Genomic DNA, 18,617 nt, shown 5'->3' on the forward strand with positions numbered 1-18,617 from the left:
AATGGAATATTACTCAGCCATAAAAAGAAACGAAATTGAGTTATTTGTAGTGAGGTGGATGGACCTAGAGTCTGTCATACAGAGTGAAGTAAGTCAGAAAGAGAAAAACAAATACCATATGCTAACACGTGTATATGGAATCTAAAAAAAAAAAAGGTTCTGAAGAACCTAGGAGCAGGAGAGGAATAAAGACGCAGATGTAGAGCATGGACTTGAGGACACGGGGAGGGGGAAGGGTAAGCTGGGACGAAGTGAGAGAGTGGCATGGACATATATACACTACCAAATGTAAAATAGATAGCTAGTGGGAAGCAGCCACATAGCACAGAGAGATCAGCTCAGTGCTTTGTGACCACCTAGAGGGGTGGGATATGGAGGGTGGAAGGGAGACACAAGAGGGAGGAGATATGGGGATATATATATATGCATAGCTGATTCACTTTGTTATAAAGCAGAAACTAACCCACCACTGTAAAGCAATTATACTCCAGTAAAGATGTTAAAAATAAAAAATAAAAATAAGTATACGGGAGGATGTGCATAGGTTATATGCTAATACTACACTATTTTATATAAGGGATTGAGCATCTGGGGATTCTGGTATCCACGGAGGGTGAGGAAGGTGGGTGGGTGGGAGGTGCTGAAACCAATCCCCCTCGGATACTGAGGGATGACTGTATAGTATTCTAGGCAGATCCATGTATAAAATGAAATATCCCAAAAAGTTTCATTAGGCATTTTCTAAATTAATACAGTTAAAAAAACAAACAGAAGCCATCTCTGAAATTTGAATTGAGAGTATAAGCAATAACAAAGTTCAAAAAAGTCAGTCTAAGTCTTTTTGTCATATGCTGTGTACTTTCCTACTAGCTTACCACTTATAAAATTCTTAACACCAGAAACAATCTTATGGGCTTATAACATAAGAAGATTTCTGCTCCTCCAATTTTTAACAACCAAACAGTGAAGCTTCCCAATTCATTCATCCCTCAATCCAATATTTTTCAACACCTAATACATGTCACACACGATGCTATGCACTGGTAGAAGGACTTTGTATAAGAGGGCACAGTCTGGGGATATAACCATTACTACCAATTAACACAGAGCTGTGAGGAATTCAAATCCAAGGCAAGTAATTTTTTATTACAATTTCCCAGTATGTCACTATCAAACAGGAACCCACCTGATAATATTTTGTAGGAACAAATCTGATAGAGATAAAGGAAGGAGCAATAGCTCAAAACCTATTAGGAAGGGACCAGCTTGAGCACAGCTCAGGCGTCTTAAAGGAAGACACCTCCAAGAGGAGCTTTCCCCAGAAGTTCTACCCAAGCTCAAAACCCAGGCTCTGCAATAATGTGTTAAAAATAAAATATTAGCAGAAATTATGATAGTTGAAAATAATTACCATAATATTTGTAGTTCATATTATCGTAAGTAGTACTTAACTTAAAAGGAAAGAAATCTTCCACTTGACAAAATATTGTCACAGAATATCAATTAGCACACCTTAATAAAGAGTTATTGAGATTTCATTGTTTCTTACAGTACTGCCCAGTCTTTCCTTTTTGTATCAATATCATTTGATGATTTCCAGGAGTCAACAATGACTAGGGGGAAAAAATGGCCTTTCTTTGCAACTGCTGCCTCATGGCAAATATTCCCAGCAACTGTCACAGCACGGACTTGCATGGACTCACTTCTATTAGTACTGTGTGAGCAATAGAACGGCAGGTAGATATCTGAATTTTGATTGCTTTTTTTCTTAATTGCAAAATGAGATTTTCTGCATTTATATAGAAAAAAGTGACTAACATTGCGACTAACATTTGTAGAGCGCTGGGTAAAACACAAAGCATATTTTCAGATGTATTACTTTATTTGATCTTCAAAAAAATCTAATGACAGTGCAATTTTTAACATTTAAGAGATGAGGAAAACTAGCAATCAGAAAAGATAAACTGCTATGATCACACACGGATAAATCCTCCATAAACCTTGACTTCTTCATGTATCATTCCAAAGCACATTTGAGATTATAGTGCCTCAATCTTCTATACCTCTATCTGACTTGCCTCAGACTGGTTACATATGGTATTCTCAATCAAAAAATAAAGATTAATTGTTACTTTACTTTCTTTTTCTAAATATTACCCTTCTTAACCCAATCTAGAAGCTGGGAAGTGAAATTTTCCTCACAGTTACCAAACCATACAATTCCATCGGTTTTGACTATGTATATTTTAGAAAACAGAGCTGAGAATTTGTAGACTATAAATCTATAATCTTACCTTTATTTTAAATTTTATTTATTTTGCAAATTTTAACTCTTTTGTAGGACTCATAACACAAAAAGTATCCAAAAAGTTGAAGTGAAAAGTCCACCTCCAACTCCTTCCCCCATCCCAGCTTCCGCATTCCATTCCCGTAAACCAATAATCACGTTCTTGTGAAACTTTGAAATATTTATACCAAATACATATATGCCATAAATAAATATTTATATATGTCTCTGTTAGAAAACTATCCCTCCTAGATTTCTCAGTGTTCCTATACAGTCCATGTCTCCTGAAGATGAAAATTGGCAGTACACAAAGATGGAAAACATCTCCTCTTCACATTCTAATCTTGTTTCCTTTTCTCTGGAGCCACCTGGTCCCATTCAAAGGTAATAAAACCTTCCTTATCTTCCCTGGAGCTAAATGCTTATATTTAGGGGTAGAGACCTTTTTCTCCTGCCCCGAGCAATTTGTTTAAATTCCACAGAAAAAGATAAGCACTCTATCTCCAGAAGGAAAAAGCAGATTTGCCAGCTCCTATATAAACTCAGAGATTCATAATTTAAGTTCTCCTTCTCCAAACCTTGCTGTAAGTACAGATGTAAGCATATGGCTCTCACCTTGTAGCTCTGTGGAGAACTGGGTATGGCAAATCCAGTACTACCATGTTACTGTGATTGCTGTTACTGCTGTGTCTGATTTCTGATTCAGAGGCTTGGTGTTTCTGCAAGTATATATGCAAGGAGGGTAACATCGAAGACCCTTCAGAGTTTTAGACTTAACACTCCCTTTCTTACACACATAGAACTATGCTATGCTCTAAACACTTGGTTTATTTCATTAATATATCCTGAAAAATCAATGTGTTAAAAATGTTAGCAGACCATTTAGTCAGAATATTTTTAATCAATGATGTTTTAGGAATATTTTAAATGTCCTCCAAAAATACACTACTTAATTGGCCATAATGGTTCAAAAATATACAATTCTGTAAATATTTAGTATAGGGTTACCCTAAGTTTATACTTGTTATTCTAGTCTTAAATTTTACTAACTTAATTCTTCACCAATTGCAATTTTTCTATATTCTGAGACTAAGAAATTGTCTAAAACCTTGATCTTTTCTGTTTACAAAGAAGCAAAGTTCAAGTAACTGTGGATCACTGATCACATAAAAATTTATCAGTGTGTATGTATTAGAAGATAATGGAAGAAAAGAACCCATTTACAATAGAAACAAAAGATAAAAAATACCCAGTAACAAATTTCAGTGTCCAAGCACATATGAAGAAAGCATTAAAACACTACTAGAGAACACAAAAGAAAAACTTAAAAAAATGGAAAGACATCTGGTTCTGGGACGGGAAGATTCATTCTAAAGATGTCAAGTGTCCCTAAAATAACTTATAAATTTAATGCCAGTAGGATTTAGTCAGGGAGAGGAAGAAACCGGACAAGCTAATTTTAAATGTCACACGTAAACAGAACAAAAATGCAATTCTAGAAACAGAAACATGAAGGGGCCTGGACCTTTCAGATATTACAATATATTATAAAGCCTCAGTAATTAAAGCAATAGTATTAGTAAAAAAAAAAAAAAGAAAAGACAGATTAATGAAACAGAAAGTCCAAAGCAGACCCAAATATATATGAGCGTTTAGTATAAAAAATCCCACCTTGAAAACAGATTAATTTCAGTTGTGTTGGGACAATTATTTAGCCACCTGACTAATATATTGCTCATACTATTCACCTAGTTAAATTCCAAACAAAGCAAAGATTTAAATGTTAAATTGAACAGTTAAAACATTGAGAAGAAATACACCCACATAAATAGAGTCTGATCTTTGACAAAAGAGCAAAAGCAGTTTAATGGAGAAAGGCTCCTCTTTTCAAAAAACGGGCTAAAACAACTGGACATTCACATGCAAATAAGTGAATCGAGGCACTGACTTTACACCTTTCATAAAAATTAACTCAAAATGGATCATAGACCTAAATGTAAAACATAGAAGAAAATCTTGGTGACCTTGGATTTGGCAATGAATTTTTAGATACAACACCAAAAGCATGATCCATGAAAGAAAAAAAATTGTAAAGTTGGATTTTATTATTATTAAAAACTTCTGCTGTGCAAAAGACACTATTAAGGGAATGAAGAAACAAGCCACAGACTGGGAGAAAATATTTGCAAAACATGTATCTGATAAAGGACTTGTATCCAAAATATATAAAAGAACTCTTAAACTCAACAATGAGAAAAAAAAAAAAAACATTTAAAATATGGGCAAAAGATCTGAGCGGATACCCCACCAAAGAAAATATACAAACAGCAAATAAGCATACTAAAAGATGCTCAATATCCTTTGTCCTTAGGAAGCTGTAAATCAAAACAATGAGATACCACTACACACCTATTAGAATAGCTACAGTTTAAAAAAAAATTAACAATAACAAATGTTGGCAAGAATGTAGAGCAACAGGAACTTATGCAATGTAGGGGGTAATGCAAAATGATACAGCCACTTTGGAAGACAGTTTAGCAGTTTCTTACAAAGCTAACATAGTCTTACCATATGATCCAGAAATCACACCCCTAAGTATTTGCCCAAGAGTTGAAAACGACATCAATACAAAAAAACCTACGCATGAACTTTATAGTAACTTTAATCACAATTGCCAAAACTTGGAAGCAACCAAGATGTCCTTCAACAGGTGAATAGATAAACAAACAGTGATACATCCATACAATGGAATATTATTCAGCAATAAAAAGAAATGAGCTATCAAACCATGAAAAGACATGGAGGAACCTTAAAAACATATTGCTAATTAGAAGCAGCAGCCAATCTGAAAAGGCTACACACTATATGATTCTGAAAATGAGCCCCCGCTAAAACCAAGTCCCCCTGCCAAGGTGATGATTAAGCTCTCTCTCCAAAACTTTATTCCCTTTCTTGTCCCCTCTGACCTCAATCCTGTGCTAACTGAACAGTAATCAACCAGAGTCAGATGACTAAAACTGCTGTTGTCAACAACATTTAGTGCAGTAATGTACTAAAACTGCTGTGGTTGATAACTTATTGTTAATGTACAGACACAAGTTGCTTCTCCAGGGCAGGATGAGCTAACAGACCCCCCCAGGGTCATGGACCACCAGACCAGATGCTAGTAAACCATAGGTATCCTGACTCCTGAAACTACAATTAGGAAATGTCACTAGACAATGATTAATCCCAGCTCCTTTGTTCTTTCCCTTTAAAAACCCCCTAACTCAAAGACCAAGTTGGAGTGGATCTGAGTCACCCACTCCCTTGCTTGGCACCCTGCAGTAAACCCTTACTTTGCTGCCCTTACTTTGCTGCAAACACCTGCTGTCAGAGTTTGGCTTTCTGTGAAACTGACACACGAGCCCTTTTTCTGGGTTACAATTCCAACCATATGACACTCAAAAAGGCAAAACCATAGAGACAGTGAAAAGATCAGCGGCTGCGGAGTGGAAGGGAAGGATGAATAGGTGGAGCACAGGCTATTTTCAGGGCAGTGAAACTATTCTGTTTGATACTATAATGGTGGATACATGTCATTATACATTTGTCAAAACTCATAGAACTGTACAACACAGAGTGAATCCTAACATAAACTATGCACTTCGGTTAATAATAATGTGTCAGTATTGATTCATCAATTGTAACAAATGTACCACACCAATGCAAAATGTTAACAGAGGAAATAGTACAGAGGAAAAAGGAGGAATTCTCTGTCCTATCTGTTCAATTTTCTGTAATCCTAAAACTGCTCAATAAAACAGTCTATTAATTTCTTTAAGTGAATTCCTTTGTAATAAGAGCATAAGGGAGACCTTGGTACAACTTAAAATCCAGAAGTCAAAAGAGAAAAGATAAATTTGACCTGATGATATTTAAAAGAACAAAACAGGGAAATTCAAAAGATAAATGACAAACAGGAAAATGTACAATTTGTGTCTCCTTTATATAAGGAGAGCACCTAGAAATTAATAAGAATAAAAGTTCAAAACATGATAGAGGACTTCCCTGGTGGCTCAGTGGTTAAGAATCTGCCTGCCAATGCAGGGGACATGGGTTTGAGCCCTGGTCCAGGAAGATCCCACGTGCTGCGGAGCAACTAAGCCCGTGCACCACAACTACTGAGCCTGTGCTCTAGAGCCTGTGAGCCACAACTACTGAAGCCCAAGTGCCACAACTACTGAAGCCCGTGTGCCTAGAGTCCGTGCTCTGCAACAGGAGAAGCCACCGCAATGAGAAGCCCCCGCTCCCCACAACTAGAGAAAGCCCGCACACAGCAACGAAGACCCAACATAGCCATAAATAAATAAATAAATAAAAGAAATAACCAGCTCTAGGACAAAATCACCCTTTAAAAAAAAATGATAGAAAAGTGGGCAAAAGATATCAAGCAACAGTTCAGTTCCATTTCTGGGAATAGTATACAACCGAAAAGAGTACAAGGGAGGAACTGCTTGCCAGGAACTGGGTATTTCAAACTGATGCTTTTAGCACAAAGAAGTGGGGTGACAGCTTGAGAGGCATTTTTTTCCTCATGGCAATTTGCAAGGTACAGCTATGATGTGGCATACTATTTAGCACAGTTCTTCAAGATTCTAAATATCATTACTGAAAATTTTTGTAAAATACTGTATTCCACAAGTCAGTTTTCTTACATTTTAAACAAAAATGAGTGCATTGCCTCTTTGGAATTCTACCTCCTTGACATTTGTGTTTTCCTGCTCAGTTTCTTCTTCCTTTATATGTTGGTGTTATCCTAGGATGCTCTCTAGAGGACCTACATGTTGACAACACTCCCCAGGGGCACAAATTCCTACAGCTGCCTACTCAAGAATCAGGTAAGATGGGCATCCGACTTGTTAAAGTAGACTCATTTTCTCCTGTAAATTTGCTCTTCACCCTTGCCTACTTCAGATGGTGATCAGATCAGATTTGGCGTAGAGTGAGATGGGAAGGAAGGAAAAGAAGAGATCAGGGATTAATCAAATTAATCGTTACCAAGCCCGGTTAATTTCACCTCCTAAGCATTAAAAAGAAAACCCCTTCTTTGCTATCTTTACTTCCCTAGATTGCACAATGGTCACACAATGGTGTCTGCATGTGCTTGGATCCCACAAATTTGTCTCTCACCCACCAGAAAGAGCCCTCAAGTGCTAATCTGATCACATCACTTATCTGCCTACAAGCCTCCGTTGAGCAATCAGGTGTGGAAGAGGTCACTTAGGACAGAGAGCCAAACTAAAAGTAACAACCAAGCCTTTATTCACTTACTGCGACAGTGCAAGCAAGAGGCAAAAGGAGAGGCACAGGCTCCACAATGTTCCATTCCCATCTCCCGCCACTGAACAGCTCCAGGCCAGGGCCAGTGAGCATGGGAATCATCTCATTCCAAGGAGCTGCAAAGAGAAGGCTCCTGCCTCTTTATGGACCCGTGGAATGGTGGGGGGACTGAGCGGGCAAAGGGCTAGGAGAAGAAAAGTACAGAGTAAAAGCAGAGAAAGTGTTTAGCCAAAGACCTATGATAAGGAGGTCTTGGCAAAGCACCTGGAAGGTGCCTCAGGCCACGTCCCTGAAAATGAGACTCCAAATGGAGACACCTGGGGCTAAAGGCCAGTCTGGCCAGAAGGATGGGAGAGGGAGGGGTCCAAGGGATTGGGAAGGGGAGGGGTCTGAGTCCTGGACCTCAATTTTCTATAGAAAACTGCAATGCTCTGGCTGTGCATGAGTCTGGTGTGGGAGAGCACCTTCCCACTATGAGGCCTGCCAGGCAAAGCTTATAACTGCCTGTGGCTGGGTCTGAAAGATCACACAAGGATCCTGACCCAGAGCTGGCCTCCTCACCCTTCAGGGGCTACCCAAAAGCCTAACCTTCTTCACATGGTAAACAAAGATCCCTTCCTCTGACCCCATGCCAACTTCTCTGCTCTCACCTCCTGCTTCACATTTCAGACTCCAATAAAAACTACCCTCTCCAACCTGTCCTAACCTCCCTGCCTGGGCTCACAGTTTCCCCTGCTTCTTCCACCTTCCATTTCTTCACCAGGCAAACCCCCGCTTATCCTTTAAGACTCATCCCAAGTGCCACCTCCTTCAGGAAGGCTTCTTAACAAACATCCACCCTCATTCTAGACACAAGGAACTATTCACTACCCTGTGGACATATGCAGGCATACTTCTACTGTTTTACTTCCTACATATTTTCTGTTTACATATCTGTCTCTGCAACAAAACATTAAATTCTTAGAGAACAGAGCCACATCTTATGCTGTCTTGCAACTCCAGTGCCTTACAAGTATCTGGCACATAGCAGGAATGTGGGGAATACTCTATTTGTGGAATTAGTGTTCTATAAATCAGCATTAGTACAGCACAAGGAACAGGACACCATGGCAGGATTGAATGACACAAGCCCCACAGGCTACCCAGTTCAGGTAACAGCGTCCTCTCCACATCTAAGGCCCAGTTGTTTCGAAACCACCTTGTCATCAGGTTGCCCAGCGTGGACCTGCCGCTCCAGGATTTGCTGTCAGACTTGTCAAAGACAACCTTAGTATCCCCTCCCCCATCCCTTAAAGAATCTTCTTTCTCTGATTCTTCACCCTTGTTTCTGGGTCAAAGACAGTCATCGGGTATCCATTGTAAAAAGCATAAACAAGTAAGCTTCCTGAGAACAAATATATCTATGACTTGGACTTTTTGCTAAGCTTTTCATGACCCCCACTCTCAAGATAGCCACCCCTTCTCTATCTCAGGAAAGGGCTTCCAAGGCAGCCCAACAGGTCTTTGGAATTCCTCCTTCAAAAGGCCATCTTGGGGCTTTCCTGGTGGCGCAGTGGTTGAGAGTCCACCTGCCGATGCTCGTGCTCTGGTCCGGGAAGATCCCACATGCCGCGGAGCGGCTGGGCCCGTGAGCCATGGCCGCTGAGCCTGCGACCCAGAGGGCTTCCGTGGTGGCGCGGTGGTTGGGAGTCCGCCTGCCGATGCAGGGGACGCGGGTTCGTGTCCCGGTTGGAGAGGATCCCACATGCCGCGGAGCGGCTGGGCCCGTGAGCCATGGCCGCTGAGCCTGCGCATCCGGAGCCTGTGCTCCGCAATGGGAGAGGCCACAACAGTGAGAGGCCCGTGTACCGCAAAAAAAAAAAAAAGGCCATCTTTCATCCCTTACAACTGGCTGCTCAGTCCACAGGCCTCAGTGTTTTCTAAAGACTGTTCATCAATATATTATTAGTACTGGAACATGTGATAACCACAACTTTTCACCTATCAAGTTTAGAGTTTCCTGTAACTTAACTTTCACACCATTTTTGCGAGAATCAGGTAGAAGAAGAGGAGGAAGACGGGAGCCACACAGAAAACAGAGATAGTCAAGGTCAGCAAAGGTCTCAGCAAACGTTAAATTGGAAAAGTCCCTGTAAACTCATGTCCTGAAAAAGTCGTAGCTTCTAGCTTTGTTACCAAAGATACTACTATTTCATTTGAGGGGAGACTGCAGGAGTGGACCCCAGGTAGGGCTGAATCTCAGGCCTAAAGATTCCATGCCAGGCAAGTTAAATTAGATTCACTCTCTCTCAATAAACATTCAGTACGTGCTGGGAACATCTGAAATGTTTCTGCACGTACTGAGCAGGCACGGAGCTAAAGACTCCGGAAAAAAAATAAATCAGGTTGGGGTGAAAAGGAGGCTGGATACTTCAAAAACCCTAGTGAGAATAGCAAAGATGAGCTTCTGTCCTGGTAACATCCTCACTCCACAGACAGAATCAAAGGCAAGAGCAATAGTATGAGCCAGGTGGCCGTGTTGTGCCACCTCCTACTTTTATACAGAATATCTCCATGTTTCTGTATCCTTTGTCATTCAAAACATTTTAGATCCTCTATGCGGGAAGACAGACCAGCAATGTGTGAAACTGATGCTTACAAATATAATGCTAAGACCCTAAAATATTGTAATGGATTGTGGTTGTCTAAAATTAAATCAATAGATAAATAACAAGTGAGTAAGTAAATGGGTATCCCCTGTACTTACAAGAGAACATGAGCAACGATGGCATCCACATTGAACAAGGTATCGGTTGGGAATTCTCTGAGTAATATGTGACCCCTGCAAAAAGTTTTAAAAAACATTACAGAAATATTTCCTTAGCATTCAATTCACTTGTCTATCTAACACACTAGGCTGGAAGTTCCGGCAGTTCTTGGAGCCTGCGTCTTATCCACTAGCCGATACACCAACCAGAGTGCTGGCCATGATACACACTCAAATATTTACTGAACACACAGGCATAGATACACTGACTTTGAAAAGCTTAGCCTCTGGGCCTGGCAAAAAGGCTGGGAAGCAACAGGAGTCCCAACAAGGCTTCCTCCCAGAACACACAGATTCCCCAAATGGGCTGGGAAGGAGACAAGCAGGAGAGAGAAAGAAGGGTCCTCAGCAGTAGGTCCCTGAGGAGACAGGATCTTTCCCCACTTCCTAGGCCAAATCCCAAGAGTGTGAAGAAAGGATTTTGAGAAAACTCAGATTAGCAGACCCAAGTAACGGAGGGATCCATAACCTGGACATCTGCAGATCCCTCAAAAATAAAGTACATTTATTGGATGTACTGGACCTGACATACCTACTTAGAACACTAAATTTGCTAAGTGCTTACTTACCAGGCATTTGCCGTCAGGGCTTACATAAGATTCTCATATAATATCCAAAACAATCCTGTGAGATAAGTATTAATCTCCTCAATTTACAGATTAGGAAGCAAAGTGGAGGTAACAAATCTATTAGTTGGACTTCTTGCTAAGCTTCATATGACCCCTACTACATACACCTTTACTCTGGCCTAGTGATATTTTGTATACTTGAATATTCTAGAAATATAGCTTTATGTTTGTCCATCTGAGCCAAAAAAACTAAAAATAGTTTACCTGAATAAATATGCTTTCATCAAATCCTTTGCGCTTCCACAGTATCTCGATGTTTCTTCTGTGACGCAATTAACCTTTAAAAGATTATATTTAACGTTTAGAGTACATATCCAAAGGTCAAGTTTCTTGGTTAGGGAAACAGAAAGGAAAATTAAACATTACAGTTTGTCTCCAGATCAAATTTCTTTTTTACTTTTCTTTCTGATTTGTATGCTATAATTGCTCACTTATTCAAGTGCTTGAGGTAACCCAGAGAAAGGAACTGTTCCTACACCTAAGAGTTATATTTAATTATACCTAAGATTTAATTCAATCTGATGAAGGAAGTAGAAGGTAACGAGGTAGGAAAGGAAGGAAACAAGGCAGGACAAGAAAATCATGAGCAAAAGCTGGGAAGCACAGAAGTGAGTGGTAAGTTGGGGCCACAAAAGCATCTCAGTAGCTGGAACACAGGTATGGCAGATATTGCTGGTTCCTAACCCCAAATCCATCCTACACTTTTGCGTCACTAACAGAATTTCACTAAAAGCAAGTGCCCCATTAAAAGGCTTTTCCAGACAGCCCCCAACAGTGAAGCCTGGCTAAATGATGTTAGGAGAAGTCACTGGTTTGGGATGCCCAGAAGGATCTTAAAAGGGGGGTGGCTGATACTCTTGCTCTTCCCACTTCTTCCTGACAAAAAACCTGACAAGATAGGTAGGCACCAGCAGTCATCATGGACCATAAGGCAACTTTTTTTTTTTTTTTTTTTTCTGGTACGCGGGCCTCTCACTGTTGTGGCCTCTCCCGTTGCGGAGCACAGGCTCCGGACACGCAGGCTCAGCAGCCATGGCTCACGGGCCCAGCTGCTCCGCGGCATGTGGGATCTTCCCGGACCGGGGCACGAACCCGTGTCCCCTGCATCGGCAGGCGGATTCTCAACCACTGCGCCACAAGGGAAGCCCAAGGCAACTTTAAAGAAGAAACATTTGCTAAGGATGGTGCAACAGAAAGACTGAACTTGAGTCCCTGATGATGTTAGAGAAGCCACAACAGCCCTTGATAGCTTATAATCAGGACCCTATGTGAAAAACATAAGGCCAATCCTGGCAGCAACATGAAGATACAATGGAAGGCAGGAGAACACAAAGGCAAGGAAGCCGGTTAATAGAGTATCCCATCAGTACAGGTCAGGGATGACTGGGACCTGTAGTAAAGCAGAAAAGGACAGAAGAGATTCAAGCGACTTTTCACAAATATAGTAAGTAAAACTAGGGAGAAGACTGAATGTGTAATATGCAACATGGGACAGATGGGGGAAGGCAAGAGATAAAGAGGATGAAGAGGTTTTTAGATGGGGCAAGTGGGTAGCCACTGACATAACTTACCAAAACTAAGTCTGGAAGAAGAACAGTTAGTATTTTGTTTTGGATTTTGTTAAGTTAGGGGTTTTTTTGGGTTTTTTTAGATGAGGCTTTTTTGTTTTTGCTGTTCAAGTTAATTTTAATGGAGTTTGAGGAAGCAGAGTGACAAGTGGGAAAGCTACATTTGTTTTATAGAAAAAAGCTACTAAAAGAGAACTGATACTCAGGAAAGATATGAGGAATAGAGAATTCGAATGAAAAGAGTAAGGTCATAACCAAAAACAGTGAATTTTAGTGTATGTAGTTTTTTTTTTTAATTTTTAAAAGTCAGAGCATAGGGGATGGTTGGTATTATGACGACAGATTTATCCATTCATTCACTCAACACACATTTGAACACCTACCATATGTTAGTCACTGTTCTCATCACTGGGAGTACAGTTAAGTTCCAAATTAAAATCTTTATCTTTAGAACTTACATTCTAAAAGTAGAGACAAACCATTAAAAAAAAAACTAATTAGTATGTAATGTTAAGGGCTATAAAGAAAAAAACACTATTAAGGGGATAGTATGTGACAGAACATTTTAGATAAGTCATCAAAGAAGACTTCTCTGAGGAGGTGACGTTTGTACAAAGAACCGAAGTAATGGAGTTGATGATGCATACAAATACACAAATATGTGGAAGAGATGAGTTCTAAGCAGAGGGGAAAATACCTGCAAAGGCCTTAGGAAATACACACCCAGAAGGTCCAAGTAAGAGAAAGATGACTAGCATGTGTCAGGAACAAGCTGAGCAAGGTGGAGGAACAGAAAATGAGATTAGAGGAATTAAGTGTCCAAAGAGGAGTTTCCATGTTAGCATAACTGTAATGGGAAGCCTTTCTGAGAGAGCAGATATGTGATCTGACACATCTGACTTATATGTGGAGAAGGGTTCAGTGAGACAAGAGTGAAAGGAGAAAGGCCAAATAGGAGGCTTGTGGTTTCCCAGAGGAGAGGTGAGGACAGTTTAGACAAGGGCAGGGGGGTAAAAGTGAAGGTACAGAAAGTGGTCAGATGTGCAAAGTTTTGATAGCAGAACTTGAAGGCCTTAATGATGGATTGGTTTTGACAGAAAGGATGACAAACTTTTTTTGTTTTAAAATCTACATTGATACAGTAATATAGTCATACGAGCTTTCTTTTGGTTATTATTTGCATGATATATATTTTTTTCCTTCATTTGCTTTAAGGATTTCTAAAGCCTTCATTTTAAGATGCATTTCTAAATAGTTTGAAATTAGGTTTGGTTATTGTTCCCAGCCTGATAATCTTTTTCTTAACTGGAACACTTAGTCCATTTATATTTTAGTGTTTTCTTCATCTACGTCTGCCTCCTGAAATCTTAACTTTTGAAGACAATCTCAAAATACTACTTTTTGTGAAGTCTTTTCCGATACCATAATATGACCTTCCACCTTGATGATCATGTAATATTTCTTTCTTTTAAACCTCTACAGCATTTTATTTGTATCTCTTATTATAATGACCAAGTTCTGCTAGTTATTGAAATGGTCTGTGGGAATTCCCTGGCGGTCCGGTGGTTGGGACTCCTCACTTTCACTGCCAAGGGCCCAGGTTCAACCCCTGGTTGGGGAACTAAGATTCTTACAACCTGCGCAGCACGGCCAAAAAAAAAAAGTCTGTGAATGTGTTTTATCGCCCCATTTTGGATATATACTCTCCAAAGAAAGAGACTGGGGTCTTAGTCATTTTTCTATCCAATAAATGACTAAATATAGCAAGCTCACTTCAATCTCATAAACAGTACTGAGTATCTACTATACACCAGGGAGGGAGCTAGGTACTCAATATAGGTCTATCTCTTTCACCCAGTCTCCTTTCCACATAGCTTAACAGTCCTCAACTGTAAAAGCTTTACAAACTGTTAGTTCATAAAGGTAACCCCTGGGCATGAACCTTAATATTCTACTCTAGTTACTAGACACACAGTTACTAGTTACTAGTTTATTAGTTACTAGATAACAGCATGATTATCCTTTTTGAGTATCGTACCAACCTAGCATTTTGTTTCTAAATTTCAATTTTGATTTTTATTCAAAGCTCCTTAAAGATGAGTGCCATTATCATTCCAGAGTATAAACAGTGGTTCAAAGTTAACTGAGACCTCTATACAAAACAGAATTGACATTAAAAAGAGGTTTTTGAGGTATATAAACATGATATAATAAGAAATATATATTTGGTCTTTGCTCCTTGTTCCTAACACAGAGCTCCTAAAACCCTGTAATTTCCTGAATGATGGAGTGCCAGGAGTATTTTTTCTTCTAATATCTGGTCTTTAACCCGAAATATAAGAGCTTCTGAAACCCCTGGAATCTCTGGGAGTGATAAGAGTGTCTGTTTGCATGCTAATGAGATGACTGGTTGCTGGGGACCCCTAGACAGCTTCAAGATGGGGGCTGGTTATCAGCAAGAAAAGGGAAAGATCAGAGGGTGGGAACTTTCAGCCCCACCTCCCCACCTTAGGGCTGGAGATGGAGTTAATCAGCAATGGCCAATGATTTGACCAATCATGCCTACATAACAGAACCTCCATAAAAACCCTAAACTACAGGGTGTGGAGAGCTTCCAGTGAACACATCCAAGTACAGGAGGATGACACACCCCAAACCACACGGGGATAGAAGCTCCTGCACTTGAGACTCTTCCAGATGTTGCCCCGTACATCTCTTCCATTTGGCTGTTCCTGACATATCCTTTATAAGAAGTCAGTAATAGTATGTAAAGTCTTTCCCTGAGTTCTGTGAGACATTATGGGCAATTATGGAACCCGAGGAGGGGGTTGTGAGAACCGCCGTTTGTAGCCAAGTCCTACAGAAGTCGTAGGGAGCCTCGGGACCCACTCCCTCCTTGTGACTGGCATCTGAAGTGAGGGGCAATCTCATAGGACTGGGCCCTTAACCTGTGGGGTATGTGCTAACTCTGGGTTGTTAGTGTCAGAACTGCTTCATATGAAAAACACACATCTGGTGTCAGAAGTGTTCTGTGGTGAGAGTGAACAGTTTCCCTTTAAAAGTCACAGTTAACTTTTCTATGTTTCCTGCCCTGGGAACTCTAGCTGCAGGGACCAAGAGGGACAGTAGCCATCTCTCAAAGGAGGAAGGCTAATGAACTAAGAAAGAATAAATGTACACAGAAAGTCAGGGAGACACTAATCTGAAAGAACTTAATAATCACTGGGTTACTAATCATTCTGTTTTCTGAGGTACAAATTCTAAGTTTAAACTAAATGAAAGGCTCCTGTAGCTATCTAAACCATGATGCATGTGGAAATTTTCCATAATACTCCATGGCAAGTTCAAACACTTTTTGAGAAAAAAATTAAGTATGTAATTTCAAATTAGGTTGTTTTAACTTTTTTCTAAAAATAAATATGAGAACCCACAACATAACCAATTATAAAGACTTAGAAGAATAGGAAAGAAAAAAAAACACTTGAATTACTTCAATTTTGGTACCTCAGTTTGTGTTAATAGAAAAATTTTAATAGCTAAATTATGGACATCTATTATGATATATTTGTCAGGCAAAAAAAAACTTAAATAGAAGATTGAAAAAATAAATGACACCACAGCCCCAATAGAATGGTTTACAAAATAAAGTTTTAAGCTCCAGAATTTTAAGTAGCTGTTTTTCCCCTGTATTTATAATTTATACAATAATCTGGAATTATCTATTCTTCTGTTTATTCTTATTAAAAAAAGGTAGAAAAAATATTTTTCCAGTTTGGAAAACGATGTGGAACAACATAGTATTTTTAGATACTCAGTCTTAGGTCACACAGTTGTAAAATGTTTGTCACTAGTAATTTATTAACATAGATATCTTTCTACCTTTGTGACTGAAATTCCATAGTCCTGGAGAGGTTTATCAGCCTCATTCAGTTCTTCAAGAAATATAGAGGTACTTGGAGAACCTAAAATAAGAAATGTTTTATGAATGTTTTATGACTTGCCCCTTAGGAAAGATGCATTTTTAAAATTAAAGCCCAAAGCTACAAACTGAAAAAGAAATATATTAGTTTGCCCAACTAGTATGCAACAACAAATAATCAAGTAACTAAACGAACTTAGTTACATATTTTTGTACCCTTATTTCCTATAGCCTCATTACTCTTATTTCTAATATTTTTATCATGACATATTTTCACTTTGTGACCTTAAAAGCTTTCTAAACATAAATTGGATAAATAAATGTTTAATTTAAATGGCACATTTGGCATTACTTTTCCAAGTTTAATACTATTTACACAACACACATGTACAAAATTTTCAAAATGATTTTAAAATACCTTTTTCAAATCACAATTATAATAAGGGAGCCAACAAAAATATGAATTCACTTCATTTACTAATTCCAAGAATAGTATTTTTTAAGGCACAAAAAAAACTTAAATGGAACCATGATAATAAGTTATGTTCAATAGTTATATTAATTAATTCAGTATAATTAATGGTACAGCTAAAGCAGAGTATTAAACTAAGGCATTACTTATACTATATTTAAAGTTTGAAAACACTTTTAAAATATTTACATGCTAAAAATATCAAAAAGTTTACTTTCAGAAATGATGATGAAATTCAGATATTATTAACAGCTAATTCTTATCTAGTATTTACTATGGACTAAGCACATGAGTAAAGTCACTTAATCCTCACAATAAATTTATAAAGCACACACTATTTCCTCATTATAGATGACAAAAAAGACACGTGGAGAGGCTAGGTGACTCAACAAAGGTCACACAGCAGGTCAAGTGGCAAAGTTAGGATTTAAACCCAGGCAGGCATATTATAGTAGCAGCGTTAAAGCACATATTATTAATCCTGATAATAAGTTCTCCCTAGCATATTGATTAAACAGCAATAGAAACATCACAAAAATCATATTAGAATATAAAAAATACTTACCAGCTTGACAAAAATAAGCTAAGGTAGCTTTTCCTGGTTGCAATGTACTGAAGAATTTCTGAGGACTCAGCTCTGGTAGAGAGTCTACTGCTGACATATAAAAAATGCACATCATGACAAAAGAGATGCCAACTCTAAGTACATTGAAACTGGAAGACATCATCAGCTGTGGCTGCATATGGGCAGGAGAGTCAATTTTGTTCACCGCTGTGTTCTGTTGCCCAGGACAATACCTGGCAAGAGTAGGCATTCAACAGAGTTTTTCTGAATGAATTCATTAAATAAATGAATGAAGTAAAATCTGCAAAAAGAATAATATAAGGCATTACTTCCATGTTTGATTTTGCTAATACTTTACTATTTCCTTCTAGTAAAAACATGAGAGGGGATGATGTATAATGACATTGATTTAATAATACTATGAATTTTTGATACTTGCAAAAGATATCAAAGATATCTGGAAAATGCAATACCAAGTATGTTAAGTTTAATAGATATTTATTGGTGTATGCTAAGCTGTCATTTTTAAGGATTCTAAAATTAATTTTCAAACATTATCCAATCCATTTTTTTTAAACTGGGTATTTTATCTTTCTCTACCTAGAGTAGATGTACAATTAATACTTAAATAGCAATTAAAACCACTAACGTGGGAATGAGAGCCAAAATATATGTCTACTACGTTCACATTCTTTTTACTTTAAATCCCCTAGAAGATATCTATTAAAACTATTTAAGAACATTCCTTCTTAATATACTTTTAGTAATTCCTAAGACTTAGATTTATTTAAACAGTTTAGAAATTCAAATATCTTTTTCAACTCATATTTTAATTCAATTATATTTTCTGAAGTCAGATTTGCTCTAGATATCATCCTCTCATCTTCTTTCATGCTGTACGTACTCCCATGCTGTCCTCTGTATCTGCTGTCAATTATCTTTGTCTTATACTTTTGCTACTTTCAAATTTCTTTTGAACAATTTCTTCTTTCAGGAAGCTTTTCTACTGATGATATATATTATCTACATTTAAAAGAAGACAGTTTAGC

The 18,617-nt window shown here is 38.5% G+C and overlaps 1 protein-coding gene across 2 annotated transcripts in view; it reads right to left on the minus strand.

The window, feature by feature from the left end:
* The window catches only part of TXNDC16 (thioredoxin domain containing 16), a 124,172-nt gene that overhangs the window by 98,948 nt on the left and 6,607 nt on the right, over nucleotides 1–18,617 (minus strand). For both annotated transcript variants that reach the window (XM_055088431.1, XM_028495865.2), the window contains exons 2-5: nucleotides 17,569–17,869; nucleotides 16,492–16,574; nucleotides 11,249–11,322; nucleotides 10,356–10,430 (exon numbers count right to left, since the gene is read on the minus strand). In XM_055088431.1, coding sequence (XP_054944406.1) covers nucleotides 10,356–10,430; nucleotides 11,249–11,322; nucleotides 16,492–16,574; nucleotides 17,569–17,818 — 482 coding nt within the window. In that variant the 5' untranslated portion in view covers nucleotides 17,819–17,869. The remainder of the gene's footprint in view (nucleotides 1–10,355; nucleotides 10,431–11,248; nucleotides 11,323–16,491; nucleotides 16,575–17,568; nucleotides 17,870–18,617) is intronic.

This window comes from Physeter macrocephalus, chromosome 11 (assembly GCF_002837175.3).
Source record: "Physeter macrocephalus isolate SW-GA chromosome 11, ASM283717v5, whole genome shotgun sequence".
NCBI classification, from domain to species: Eukaryota; Metazoa; Chordata; class Mammalia; order Artiodactyla; family Physeteridae; genus Physeter; species Physeter macrocephalus.